This window comes from Anthonomus grandis, chromosome 7 (genome assembly GCF_022605725.1).
Source record: "Anthonomus grandis grandis chromosome 7, icAntGran1.3, whole genome shotgun sequence".
Classification (NCBI taxonomy): domain Eukaryota; kingdom Metazoa; phylum Arthropoda; class Insecta; order Coleoptera; family Curculionidae; genus Anthonomus; species Anthonomus grandis.
Window position 1 is genome coordinate 25,030,482 of NC_065552.1, and position 14,589 is coordinate 25,045,070.

Below are 14,589 nucleotides of genomic sequence, written 5' to 3' on the forward strand. Positions count from 1 at the left end.
AAAAATACACAAATTTTCCAAACTGTATTGGTGCCATTGATGGCAAGCATATCCGTATTATGAAACCTAACAATACTGGTTCCCTTTTTTATAACTATAAAAATAATTTTTCAACTGTTTTGTTGGCTGTATGCGATGCAAATTATTGTTTTATTGCAGTTGATATCAGCGCATATGGAAAAAGTAATGACTCCACAATCTTTAAAAATTCTGCTTTATATAAAAAACTTGTCGACGACACTTTAGATATTCCAGACCCAAAACCAATATCGCAAACAGATATAACTCCCTTACCCCATGTGATAGTAGGAGATTAGGCATTTAGTTTGTCTGAACACATAATGCGCCCTCATTGCGGTAAAACTTTAACAGTTAAGAAAAGAATTTTTAACTATCGCTTATCCAGGACCCGGCGTTACATTGAATGTTGGTTTGGTATCTTAGTAAATAAATGGAGAATATTTCATAGACTTTTGAATGTAGACATAGAGTTTGCCGAAAAGATCATTAAAGCTTGCTCTATCCTTCATAATCATGTAAGGTTAAGGGATGGTTATAGATATGAACACACTTTGTATGAAACATATTTGATTAATTTAAATAATACGCCAGTGAGGCCTAATGCGAGATCGCTGAATACAAGAGACAGATTTGCTGAATATTTTTTTAATGAAGGAAAATTTCCTTAACAAGATAAAATGGTATAGTTTTTTTATATAAACTATTCTTTATTTACCTATTTTTTTTTCTTTTCTTCTGAGTCATCAGCTCCATAAAATATTTCAACTATTTCTTCCCAGTTTCTTCGTTTTACTACCCTATTTGAATATTCCTCTGATTCCATATCCCATATAGCTGGCCTTTTTTCAATTTCATCAATGAAAAGTTCGGTATCAAAATTATCGCGATCCATCATTTAAATTTCACAAATAGGTCAGCTCGACACAAAGATGCGCGTAGAACTGGAGAACTGGACGCATCCTATGGCGCCCTAGTACCTCGATCTCGAAGTCGAGAGTCCCGCTCATTGCAAGCGTTTTACGGGAGAGTTATCAAACGCGCGAGAGTATTTGGACGGAATAATAGCAGCTATAGTACTTCGAGAATACGCGAGTAAATCGCCTCATCTGAACAGGCTCTAAGTAGTAATAAAGATTTTGAAAGATTTGACATTTAAAAATAAATTGATGATTATCCATTCTAAGACATAGTTAGACCTTTGTTTAGATGTAAAGAACAAGGGATTAAAGAAAGCTTGAGATGATATTGACTTACAACAGATAATTTGTAACTCCTTAGTGTCCCAAGATATACTCATGCTACTACGAATCTTAAATAGGGACATTTCAAAGAGCGTCAGAAAAAATATAAGAATGCTTAAATGTAAACAAATCAAAAAAGTTAATTAAAATAATAAAAGTTTGAAATTTTTAGAACATCGAAGAAACAAAGCAATTTTTAAGAACATTGAAGCTGGAAAATGGGGCGTATGGCCTGCCCTCGAATAAGAAAGAAATTTTTAAGTTGGTTGATGATAGAGAGTTATACAATGAAAACAAGCATGATCTACCTGAAAAATTGCCTCATGTACAAAACCAATTCAGAGGATATTCCTGATATTACCTTGGACTAAGAGCAACGCTGAAAGAAATTAAGGATAATAAAGCTCCAGGTGAAGATAAAATTATTATTGGGTCTATTAAGGATGGAGGAAACATACTGCTTAAGAATATATACAGGCCTATTAATGTAGGTCTTCTGAAGGGAACAACACTTTTCTAGTAATAATGCACAAAAAAAGAGACATCGCAAAACTAAAAAGACGAAAAAGAAAAATGTTTACTTTACATTTTTTAATGCATAAAATAGGATAAGTTTCACTTATAACTTATTGTGGCGATAAATATTTTTATTTCTAGGTATAGCTCTAATGCTGCTACTAATTTTCTGCTTTATGTGTTTTTTTCTCATAAATAAAACACCATTTTCACCAAAACAGCATTTTATTTAAGGCTACTATGAAGAATATCGAAAATGGTTTAATATTTTGCGAGCTGTTGCAGTTGTCTCTTTCACATATTGAACAAGAAATAGACCTTATTTTTGATTTAAGTAAGTCACAGGTACGATAGACAGTGCATCCCCGAAACTCCTCTTCTTTTCCCGAAGACGTTTTTTCTTTAAGAGTAAAACAGTAATATTCCATATTTTCTAGTCGACTTTTTCTTCCTAGATAGCCATCCAAACCTAAAAATGGTACCATGGTAAATTAAGAGACAATTATTATATATTTCCTTGTAATTAAAATTGGACGTTTGCATTTTTGACTTTCGTTAGCCCTAATAGACAGGTAAATAAATAGGTAGGGCTACCTACTTGATACAGGATATTTATATTGTAAATACACCACCGACAGTAAAACAAAATTTTTGACTCTTGTAGGTATATAGGATGGGTAGGCAATCCTCTTTTTATCAATGTTTGCCTTATGAAAGGATAAGCGAGGCTGCAAATATTCGACTTTCGCTTGTCATAAACACAATACTTGTAGATTGGCAGGTAATCCTTCGTTACAGTATATAAATACTGAAACCATATGGTAAACTCCGGGAAACCAGCAGATTTTCCGTTAGTCCAGAATGACAAAACCGCACGACATCTAGACATTTGGCGAGAATCGTCCTAAACAGTGTTCAGCCGAGTATATAAGAAGCCGGATCGCTGATATAGTTAGAAAAGTTTATAAAGAACCGGTGACATCAACAGGCGGCAAAATCCGCGCATTTCGTTATTCTATCGATCGGGTCAGATGACTATGTCGAGGTCTGAAGACAGTGGAGGCGGCACAATTGTTGAAATTATTAATATTTATTTGTACTAGAGTTTAAATAGCCCTAGATTTTTAGTAGTGCGTTTGATTTAGTTGAAATACCAATTAAGAATGCATATATTTGAATTTAATTGCTCCGAAATTCGTTTAAAAAAATGTAAATAAATTAAAATTATATTTTTTAGTATTGCGATGTGCCCATAAAAAATCTAATAAAAAATAGTTTTACTTACAGGAAGATGGAGTTCGCTAATTATTTTTAAAACAGGACTTTAAATAGGTAGCTGAAAATTATTCTTTATTCGCATTTTTTTAAGGATTAGGTATTTTAAACGACTTGAGTAAAGAAACAAATTGGTATAAGCTTTAAGATTTATTTCATTATTTTACATATTATATATTTTTATTCACTATCAGATAGTGTATTACAACCTAAATCAGATTCATCCGATGAAGACCATTCGATCTCTTCATCAGATGAGCCTATATTTACTGTAAATTTTAAAGAATCCAATGCTTCATCAAAAAGGTGATGACTTTTGAAATATTGTTTTTCTATGTTGTCTATATGATTGCAAATATTTATCCACTCAAAATTCGAAATTTCCGCAAATTTCTGCCTTGTCAAAGTTTCGACATCCCCCAATTTAAAAGTGGAATTTCTGCTTGCCACCCAATTTTTAACAGTTGCCCAAATTTGGGTGGTATGGAGGCAAACGTAACACAATGTGTCCATGCTTTCGTCGTCCAACTTGGTTTTTACAGGATACTTTTTTTTATTTTCAGACACTATTTCATACAACTCTGTCTTGGTGAGTTTTGCATCAAATGTAAAATTACGTTCCTTGAGCCAGTCAACTATTTCCTGCTTTTTACTTCCAGATGTAACATTCTTGACTTGTGATAAGCTGCATTGTCTAATACTAGGACGGAATTAGGTACTAAATTTGAAATTAACTGATTTTCGGCCCATTTCATGAAGTTGTGATGGTTCATGTCGTCATGATAGTCTTCGCTTTTTGACCCTAAAAAGAGAAGAATAAAAGATTTTAAAATACTCGTATAAACTTGTCAGTGTGGTATTAATTATCAAAATATTAATATTAATAATGGTAAAAGGTTGACGAAATATTATAGGTGAAAATATGGGTAGGGAACTGGGACTGAAAAGTATAAGTACCCGCTTATCCAATCAACGAACTAAGAGTATCATTTCTGCGTATTACATTTTAATATCATTTTTGGTATTACTTTATATAGAAATAACTAAAAAATTTTACCTGAGCGAAAAATCATTATTTACGAAACCATTTCTTCCTTCAGCATGAAGAATTATTAGTCTCTGTCCTTTGGAAATGGGTTTTCTAATTCCATGTCGACTTTTATCAAACCACCCTTTGTCCTTTGTATGACTGCTATGTATGTAACTTTCATCAGTATATACAATATTACGGCCTTCCTCTTTATATTTTAAAATTTGCTTTAAATATTTGATCCTTTTCAATCGTATGTCGTAAGATTCCATAAGAGCTTTTCTGTTATCTTCCGTTTTGGTCCATCTATAAAAAAAACTTATATGTAATTAAAGGAACATATTAATGTATTAAACACATTTTTCATGATATTTAAAAATAAAATTAGCAAAGACGTAACTTAATAAAATTAAAAGCTTAATAAATTAAATTAAAGAAAGGATAGGTACTCTGACAGGTACTCTGCAAAATAAGAATATCTAGAGATGTATCTAGAATTAATTAATCGATATAAAGAATCTAATTAGTAATGTAATAAGTTCCTATTTGTAGGTACCTATACCCTTTTTATTTTATCTATGTGCCAAAAAAATGATAAGAAGTTTATAAAGTCAATAAAATATAATCCCTAAAATTAATTTTGACGAAACAGCTAATAATGGTTGTAAAGTTAAATTCCTATTGATAAACTTTTCAGGTAACTGTCAACTGGTTAGCAGGTAAATATAAGAAGGTAAATATTGAATATAATTTAAACACATACCTAAATCCAATTTTTTTCAGCAATTTTGATAAGGTTGGTGTACTTAGGCTCTTGAATAATAGCCCGATCAAGAAGCTTTTGAAGTATTACTGGAAAAAAAATAACATAACATAATAAGTTTATATTTAAAAATGTAAATAAATAAATATACTCCATATGGTTATTTTATGTCAAACCCACAAAAATACTTAACAGGTGCCACTTTTGTCTAAATAATAAAATATTCTGGTGTTATATTGCAATGTAGGGTAAGTAAATTATTTGGGTTTTACAACTGACTGAAATATACTGTACTTACATTTTAGAGTAGGTCTTCTTTTTTCAACTATGTAGAAATCATACACTATTTGTTTTATATCTTTAATTTGGGTCAAAGTAATGTTACCAATCTTCTGAGATTTTCTTAACCTTTTTTTCCTTGGACTGGTAAAGGAACAGGAAGGTATATTTTCTATATCTTCTGACTTTTGGACCACTCTTCTGTAAGTTGACTGGGATACTCGAGTGGCAGCTAACGTACGTTGTCTAAAAGAATTATATACTATTATTGTAAGTTATCAATACAATAAAAATTAAAATTTGAAAACATCCTACAATAAAATATGAATTTATATTGTTCACAATTCAATCTCTCTCTCTTGGCTGTGAATTATTTGTCCTTGTTTGCCTACTTTCTTAGGTGACATCTAAAAAAAAATTAGAAAGTAAAAAAATTATTATACACATGCACACTCTAGGCTATACATATATACCTACAAGTTAAATACCTATTATTTTATCACTTAAAATCAAAGTATATTTTAAATAATATAATTTTTAACAGTAATTAATTTTCATTTATTTTTTTAAATTATTAGACAATTGAATAATTTAAACCAATGTTACTTACCTTTTACGATAAAAATCGGATAGTCTAACTAAAAAAACTATAGTCTATTTCACTATTATAGTTTAAAAAAAAACACATAACCGATTTTAAATGCCTTATAACACTTCCCGTACGAGATGACATTGAGTATGCCTTCAGGCTACGTCATAGGCTTTAAATCCCCGGCAGGTACAAAGAAACGAAGTACGGCGGCTGCTTTGTTCTTGCGGTTTCTTTAATAAGAAGCGAGAGAAAATATACTGCGGTCGCCTTTTCTCTCTGCCACCGGATTTTCTATCGGTTTTGTGTTGAAAAATGGGTTTGTGCGCATATTGAGCAGCCGGTTCTTTATAAACTTTTCTACCTCTAGTTGTTAGTTCAGTAATGTAAATTTCGAAATATTGGCACAACCTTCAATTAGTTGTAAATAAATAAAATAAAAATAAATATGATGTGAGTGAGTGTTTTTATTGTGAAATGTATAAATAAAAAAGTTAACTATTTTCAATTGTCTTAACTCATACCTAAAGAACCGGAAAAACGCAACAATACATAATTTTTTTATTAAGTTATAAAATCTAAAGAGTGTCCAAGTCTGCAAATATTATTGTCACCAGTATGGTATTTTTTATTTATTAGAGTTTTACAATTCCTAAGATTAAATTCAAAATTGCAGCTAAACTCACAAGACTAGAGCATGTAAGTAGTGACTACCTGGAAGAAATAGAATTGAATCGGTGAGCCGAAAACCGTACAAGTCCAAAATTTGACATTTGTAAGTAAGATAGCCATTTTGTTTAAAATTTGACTTTTCATCGATTGAGCTTAAAAACCGCACTAGATACTTAGTCGTTAATGTAGCACGGCTGCTAGTGAGGAGAAAAACCGTACATGTCCATGTCGTACGGTTTTTCATCTCAACAACAAAATAGTGGCCAGTTGCTTATTTGCACGCACAGCGTTCACTTCGTGTGTATGTTTATCATAAAAACTAGCTTAGGAGCAGCGTTTTATTAACAATTTAAAGTAAAATTATGTCATCCAGTGATAATGAAGAAGTTAGTGAAACTAGTAGTGCCAGCAGAAAAAGGAAAGGGAATGTTGATAGTTGGAAATATAATGCAATAAAACCAGCACATTTGCAAGGTCAGGCATATGTTTCTATAACGGGTAAATATGTCAATGCAAAGGATGTAGGCCTTGCGTGTAGGTAAGTTAATAAGTTTAACACTTTGATTAGCAGCAATTCGGAAGAATGCATTATACGTATATTGTTTGATAACCTAGTGGACTTAATTTTTTTTATCTTAATTTATTTATTTATTTTTATTTTTTTATTTTTTTTTTGAAAAAATAAATATTTTTGTCGATTGAGCTTAAAAACCGTACTAGATACTTAGTCGTTAATGTAGCATATAAAAGAAAGTATAAATATACTTTAAAAAAAAAAATAAAATTAATTTTTTTTTTTTTTTTTTAAATAAATATTTTTGTATAGGAATTTGGGTTAGTATGGTTAGTTTTTTTAGCGCATAATAAGTACACTCTACTTACAATGCACTTACACCCGAAGTACTGCTAGTCAGGAATAAGTCAGGCTAGTAAATTTTAGCAACAAGTTGGGTTTAAATCAAAATAGCTGTTTTATTTTTTAGTTGTACAAAGAAATGCATGGAACAGTTTACTGAGGAAGAAAGAAAAAGTGTGTTAACTAATCTACTCAGCCGTACAACAAAAAATGAACAAGATACTTATTTACAAGGCCTAATGGAAGCTAAACAAATCGAGAAATATCGCGTGAGAAGTGCGGAAAACAAACAAGAAAGAAAATCAAACTTTAGGTACTTTGTCTTAAGAGACTCAAATAGAAGTTCCGCATGCAAACAGGCATTTATAAGTCTTCATGCCATATCGCACTGGCAAGTTCAGCGCCTGAACACCCTACTTCTGGCAGGTAAATCACCAAACGATCTTAGAGGTAGGCATAATAATAGATGAATGGACTCAAAAAATTAAAGAGCACATTTAGGCGTTTCCGGTGAAAGTTTCACATTATTGCTTCAAAACCGTACATTATTTAGATGCATCTTTGACTGTAAAGAAAATGCATAGCCTTTTTGTTGAAAAATATACAGAGTTGGAAAACTTAGTTAAATACGAATTCTATTTAAAATATTTCGAACGAACGAAAACTTCAATTTGAAGTCCAGAAGACCCCAGGTTGATGTATGTTCGGAATGCGAAAGACATGGATGTGCAGGGCAGAACCGAAATCAAACAATGGTTCGTTTCCTCTTAGCATTACAGGCAACCAAGAGATTTAACAAAATTTATCATTATTTTCCAGTAAGAGGCTATTCGTTTTTGCCGTGTGATCGGGATTTTGGCTGTGCAAAGCGGAAATTTAAAAAACATGATTAAATTTACACTCCAAAAGAATATGAGGACTTAATATTGACCTCCAGGAACAAGCAGCCATTTACTGTGAAGCAGATCCGATACAATGATATTGCTAATTTTAAGAACTGGTGGCCTTTTAAATTGCTCAAAGAACATAAGAACAGCTCACCTCCGCCCAATAATAAGGCATATAAAGAACCTGTTCCGATTAATGAAAAAAAAATTCTGGACATCAAGAAGGTAATGACTTATACCCAAGGTAAAGCATTGGAATTTTATTACCACATCACTTCATGGAAAACTACAAACGCTAAAAATGATGATTAAAATGATTGAGATATTAGTTTTCAAGTTGTATTTTTCCTCTGTATTGAATAAATATATAAAAAATCAATAAATGTTTACCTATATCTTTTTATATACAGAATTGAGGTCAAAACCCGTACAAGTCCATCCCCCCTTTTGATCTGTCATTGGTAGTTCATTTTTTTTTCTGAAAAACTACCCTATCGATTTTCTCTAAACGCGGATTTTGGACATGTATGGTTTTCGAACTCACCGATTCAATTATATCTTCAAATGACTGAAAGCAAAATAAATAACTTTTGTTAAAAGAACTTAGAAAGTACTATAATTTAAACGAAACTCCAGCTAACTCTCAAAAAAGCAATGTGACTAAAACTGCGTAAAAAAATAGCAAATGACTCTAACTACCCAACAGTAAATTACTTAAGCTGCCTCTACAAAATATGTAACAAAAAACAATTTGAACTGTCTTAAAGCAGGTATATGTCCTGAAAAAAGTGAAACAAGTTTTTCAAAGTAATAAAATAAAAATTACTCCACTTGCCTAAGAAATAAGAGATTAGAATAACTCCCATATTTCTCTTTAAATGTTTAAAGCTTCGTTTTTAAATAAAAATGTACAATAAAAAAATACTAGTCTAACATATTACCTTCCTCATAGCGATCGTGGTACACAATATGTTTTCTCTTATGAGAAATACACGTACATATTTTATGTGATCCATTGTGCGTAATCCATGGAGTTTGTCCATGTGATGAAGATGCGGTTACTGCTACCTTTTCGGTCTGTTTTCTATTTTTTGCAAGCCTATTTTCTGAATCCAGCATATTTGCTATACTTGATGTCTCTTTATATCTTTTATGTTCTTTTGAAATAGTATCTGATGACGAAGATTCTAAAAAAGTACAATACTTTTGATTTTACTGATTAAAATGTTATAAGAAAGAGTTAGATGTTGTGAACTTGCATTTTGCTAGGCTTTTGATAGGTTCCATTATGTTTTTACTATTAAAAAGAAATAATAATAAACTAATGGTCTTAACAATAAACCTATAGGCAATTATTTTAATAAGTAAAAGAACGAAATATTACTCTACTTCTCCAGTCTTTTCGGTAACACTCATTATAATACTATATCATTGTTATTGGGTGAATGAAATTCGCGGGATTCTCTGAAAACTAAGAATTGTACTAAATCAACTTTCGTAAATTATATTTTAATATCTTGGATGGCATGTTTTTCTAAAATAGTTGAAAAAAATGGTTTCCGTCGATCCATCTCAAGAAGCATTCCGTCAGAATTAGAGACTATAAAGGCCTATTCTGTACGCAAATTTAAGAAAAATCGCTAAGACCCATTCTCTGGAAATGAACTCTAAGAAGTGTTTTCTAAAAAACTTGATAGAATAAAATGTTGATAGAAATTGGGCAAATTGCGTTTATGGTGTAAATATGGCGAAACATTGATGACATATTAGCAACACAACTGATATCTTCTCTTACCTGAATCGCTCATGGACGTTTTTGAGAATGATCCTTTAGAATGGTCTCTTTCTTCTTTCAACCTATTAGCAGTAGGTCTAACACTAATATCCTTTGAAGTTTCAAAACTGAAAGAACTGATTTTTTTTCCTATAGTTTTAGTAGTAGAAGTACTATTTATACCATCTACTGTTAAAACATTAAAAACACTATTTATGTTAGAAGTATTATTATTGGTGTCAGCATCAGAAGTAACATGCCTATCTCCTGTATTCTCAGCATTAAAAGTAACATTTGTTGCCCCTTTACTTGCATCTGTTTTTGTGCTTAATTTATTATAATTTTCTTTAAAGCCTGCGTGGGTATCGTTTATTTCCAGGAAAGGTTTGGTAGTTTCGGTAAGTTGCCCTTCAAGACTTCGATGATTCGTCACAGAGGATAAAACTATTTTCGATATTTTAGAACAGTTTATTCTACGCATAGCTATTTGGCAGTCTCGTTTACAAAAATAACAAGCAACCGCAGCTTCTGATGGTATCAGCATGAATTCTAGGATAAGTATCCAGGACGCAGGCTGAAAACATATTAAAACTAAAAAAAGGTGATTTTGTGTACCCATAATTTTTAATTGAAAACTGTTTATTATTAAGATGAATTTATTAATGACAGTTTTATTTGTCAATGGAATATTTTCTAGTAAATAGGTTATAGTATACTCTTTATACACGGTGATACAAAAAAGCTGTAAAATATATTAAGGTTAATAAACCTTTAGTGCTATATCCACACTAGGCAATTTGGTCGCGCAACCGGTTGCTCAACACTGATTTTGGATTTAAAGAGAAAGAGTTGTTTCACTTTCAGTGTCAAGATGTACGTTGAAGAGGTAGCTGTATTAATATACGTGAGGCGATGGAAAAAACTGTTAAAAAAAAAGAAACAAAGAATCTGGACTCATCCTTTTGTTACATCTTGTTTAATTTCCGGAGTATTTCACACGTTATAGGATGACTTAAGAAAGTATCCTGCGAAATTCTTTAATTATGTTAGAATGTCGGTATCGTCATTTGATGAGTTATTAGCTTTGTGCAAGGAAGACCTAACAAAACAGGACACGATACTGCGAAAGTCTATACGGCCTGAAGAAAAGCTTTTTGTAAATCTCTAGAATTCAAAACTGTTTGGAATTTTTAAAAGTTTATGAATATTTATGACAGTATTTGAATAATCAGTGCTATAAGCAACTTTCATGTAACTCATCAATCTCATATCTCCATGGTTGATGACATCCTCATGTTATTTATTTTTATCTTGGACGAACAATTTAAGTATGTATCAATAATTATATGTTTCTCTGAGTTCTTTTCGCTTTAAATACGAATAGAATAAAAAACTAGAAGAATATACTTTTACAGTATTATCTTTATTCAAAAATTCTAAATATCAAAAGGTTTGGTTAAATTAGTTAAGTAAAAAATCAAATAATTAGGCAATGTACATGATTGATAGACCAGGCGAATTAGACTTTAACAGTGCACAAATTGCTATCCGGATACTGACTGTTGGAGTTGGTAGAGGGGTTCATAATGAGTGAAAAAAACGAAAATCCAACAATGAGGTAATAGGAGGTTGTTTTGGGGGAGGTGAAAAGGGGTGAAAAAATATTCTTTTGCAATTTCCGGCGAAAGTTGACGTCTAATTGAAAAATGTTTAATAGAAAAGTTGTAGACCAAAAAAAAATCTATAATTTTTGTAGAGGTCACTTTTGAACATAACCTCAAAATAGCCAAGATAAATGCGAAAAACCGTTTTTTTTTTCTCTTTTTTTTAATTTTTTATTTTCACAAAAATAGTTCAATCTTTGTAAAAATTTGTGAAAATATACCTTTGTAGGACCTTAATAACCTCAATTTTTTTTAGATCGAAATATTAAAAACTTTTGGAGATATGCGTTTTTTTCGGAAAAAAACGTTTTTTTTTAAATGAAAATTGTACTTCAGAAAATCATGGTACAGGGTTCATCCGAGGCTCATTTTTTTTGTTTTCACATGTACTTTCTTATGAAATAAAGAAACTATATATTTCCCATTTGAAAAAACGTCGAAAATGCAAAAAAAGTCAAAAATGATTTTTACAGCAATAAAATTTTTAGAAATTGTTAACTATTTATTTAAATTAGTTAAAGAATCAAAAAACAGATTACACCGTTCGATTCTACGGAAAAAAATACAAAAGAAACTATGTATCATTATTTTACCGGAAACTTAGTTGGGCACAGTTGGGCTTTGTACACCGTGTAAATACAATCACATTCTTACGTATTTTCTCGATTTTCATAGAAAATAATTGTTTTTCGAAAAAAATACAAGAGACAAAAATTATTTAAAATGAAATTGTCTGCAATTTTTGTTTAAAACATTTTTCGCAAAAATCATTAGTTTGTCAGTTTTAACAAAAAAACATGCAAAAAAGTCAAAAATCGTTTTTAACATTGTAAATTTTACAGTTATTCTTAATAACTTGTTTTAATTTTTATAAAATTAAAAAAACTAATTACATAATTAAATTCTACAGGAAAAAGTACAAAAGAAAATTTTATTATTTTTATACGAAACTAGATTCTTATTATATATAGCGTATCACAGCTTATTATTAACATTATGGAATATTACAAAATTACATCAATCTTTTTCTTTTAGACAAAATCATAATTTCTTGCTCATCATCCGTACTTTCATTGAATTCCGTGCTTCCTTCATCTTCATACTCTTCTTCAATATCACTGAATTGTTCTTCACATTCTGGATCCAAATTAATACTTGGCTGCTCTAATTCATAGGAAATATCCTCGGAATCACTTAGATCTTCCACAATTTTTTCAGTGTTACTACAACTATCTGAATTCTGACATTTTACACATAATACCGTGCATTTTAATCCATGTTTGCGGCATCCGCATCTATTTATTGAGCAGCTTGTTTTACAATTACACGAGATTTTTTTCAACAGCTCTTCAGGTATGACTGCGATGTCAGTGAAGCGAGGCACGAGTATTTTAGAAGTATCATCAACTACTTCCTTCCAGCTCCATTTGGTAGCGCTTAATTCATGTCCCAGCCAGGTTTGCAGTTGATAATACGTTCTAAAACAGTGCTGGCTAGCTGCTCCAACAGTTGGAGGTAACTTTTCCAATTGAAACGTAGATTTTGCAGTCAATACCTGGTACCGCTGAAATCGCAAATCATCCAGAGATGAGGTTGATTTAGTTGAATTGTAAATAGATGCAATCAATACACAGCCATTTCGAGCAATAAGCTTTGAATCAGAATTCTGTTCATAAAAAGGCTGTAATAGTTCAGCTAAATTTGTATTTTTCATGAGCGGCTCGACTGTTTTCTTCTTTCCTTTTCCAGCAAACGCAGACGTTGAATCGCAACCGGTGAAACTGTGTAAGAATGCAACAATTGAACGGTAATTTGAGAAGTTAAAACTATTTGATGAATATAAGCAGTCACTTACATTTTGTGATCCTGCTTTTAAAAAATAAACTGCAAGATTTTTGACATTTAATTGATGTAATAAAACTAATAAATCAATATCTTGACCAATAATAATGACAGTTTTTTTATTAATTTCTGCCATTTCTATTGCTGTGTAAACGATTAAAACATCTGCGTCTTCTTTAGCTTGTTTGATCGAATATCCTTCAAATCGAAAGGCTGCAGACAACCTCTTTATTAATTCAATTTTATTTTTGTCAATCGATAAAAACTTGTCTTGTGCAATTGTTATTTTAGTTTGTGGTTCAATATGAAAAGAAGGATAACTCGACGTATTTTTTCGTCGAAAACGTTCAATAGTTTTTATCGCACATGCAGCTGAGTTTTCATCGTCACTGTCTGGATACCCATCAAACACAATACACGTATTATTTGCATAATTTTTGCGTACAAAAGACAGATATTTTTCAACGATGACCTCAATCGAGTATCATTCTTCTGCCACACAACTTTGTGTAAAAGAAATTTACCGTCGATAACATACAATGCATTATCTGTATTTGCTAAAGCTTTGATGTTGGTGAAATGATCAAACATTTGCATTTGACATTTTTCCGAAAGCCGTTTTCTGTAAACAGTGAAAGTGGAAATGGAGCAAGTTCAAACTTTAAATAATTTCTCATATCAGCTGTACTATTGATATTGACACATAAACGTTGAAAAAAAATCATCGGATTTATTGGGATAATCTCGTCATTCACTTTGATTGCAGACTGAACGTTTTTCAGCAACAAAACGTTTTTTCTCGTAAATGTTACTTGTTCAAAATTATTTCCTACTATTGATTCAATAGATTTCATACCTATCTCGTATGCATGGTGACAGTTTATTGAATCAGTTCCAATAACTCCAGAATATATCGACATGATTTTAATTAATTAAGAACATTGTTCGAGATTCACTGTTAGTTTTATTTTTGCAATAACAATGATGCATATCACTTTCATTGAATGTATAAACGTAATTTTTCCTGTAGAATTAAATTATGTAATTATTTTTTTTTATTTTATAAAAATTCAAACAAATTATTAAGAATAACTGTAAAATTTACAATGTTAAAAACGATTTTTGACTTTTTTGCATGTTTTTTTGTTAAAACTGACAAATTAATAATTTTTGCAAAAAA

The 14,589-nt window shown here is 30.9% G+C and overlaps 1 protein-coding gene across 1 annotated transcript; it reads right to left on the minus strand.

The window, feature by feature from the left end:
• Nucleotides 1-1,984: 1,984 nt before the first annotated feature.
• LOC126738958 (uncharacterized) lies at nt 1,985-10,588 on the minus strand. The gene is made up of 3 exons (XM_050444456.1): nt 9,925-10,588; nt 9,071-9,316; nt 1,985-2,247 (listed from the first exon to the last, which is right to left on the minus strand). Exons 1-3 carry the CDS (start codon nt 10,520-10,522, stop codon nt 1,988-1,990), a joined length of 1,104 nt encoding a protein of 367 aa, XP_050300413.1. The 5' UTR covers nt 10,523-10,588; the 3' UTR covers nt 1,985-1,987.
• Nucleotides 10,589-14,589: the final 4,001 nt, after the last annotated feature.

Coding starts and splice junctions, on each gene's coding strand:
- LOC126738958 (XM_050444456.1), bottom strand. CDS start 10,522: ATGGGTACACAAAATCACCTTTTTTTAGTTTTAATATGTTTTCAGCCT. Junction 9,317..9,924: donor AACGTCCATGAGCGATTCAG/GTAAGAGAAGAT, acceptor GTACTTTTTTAG/AATCTTCGTCATCAGATACT. Junction 2,248..9,070: donor CCACGATCGCTATGAGGAAG/GTAATATGTTAG, acceptor TACCATTTTTAG/GTTTGGATGGCTATCTAGGA.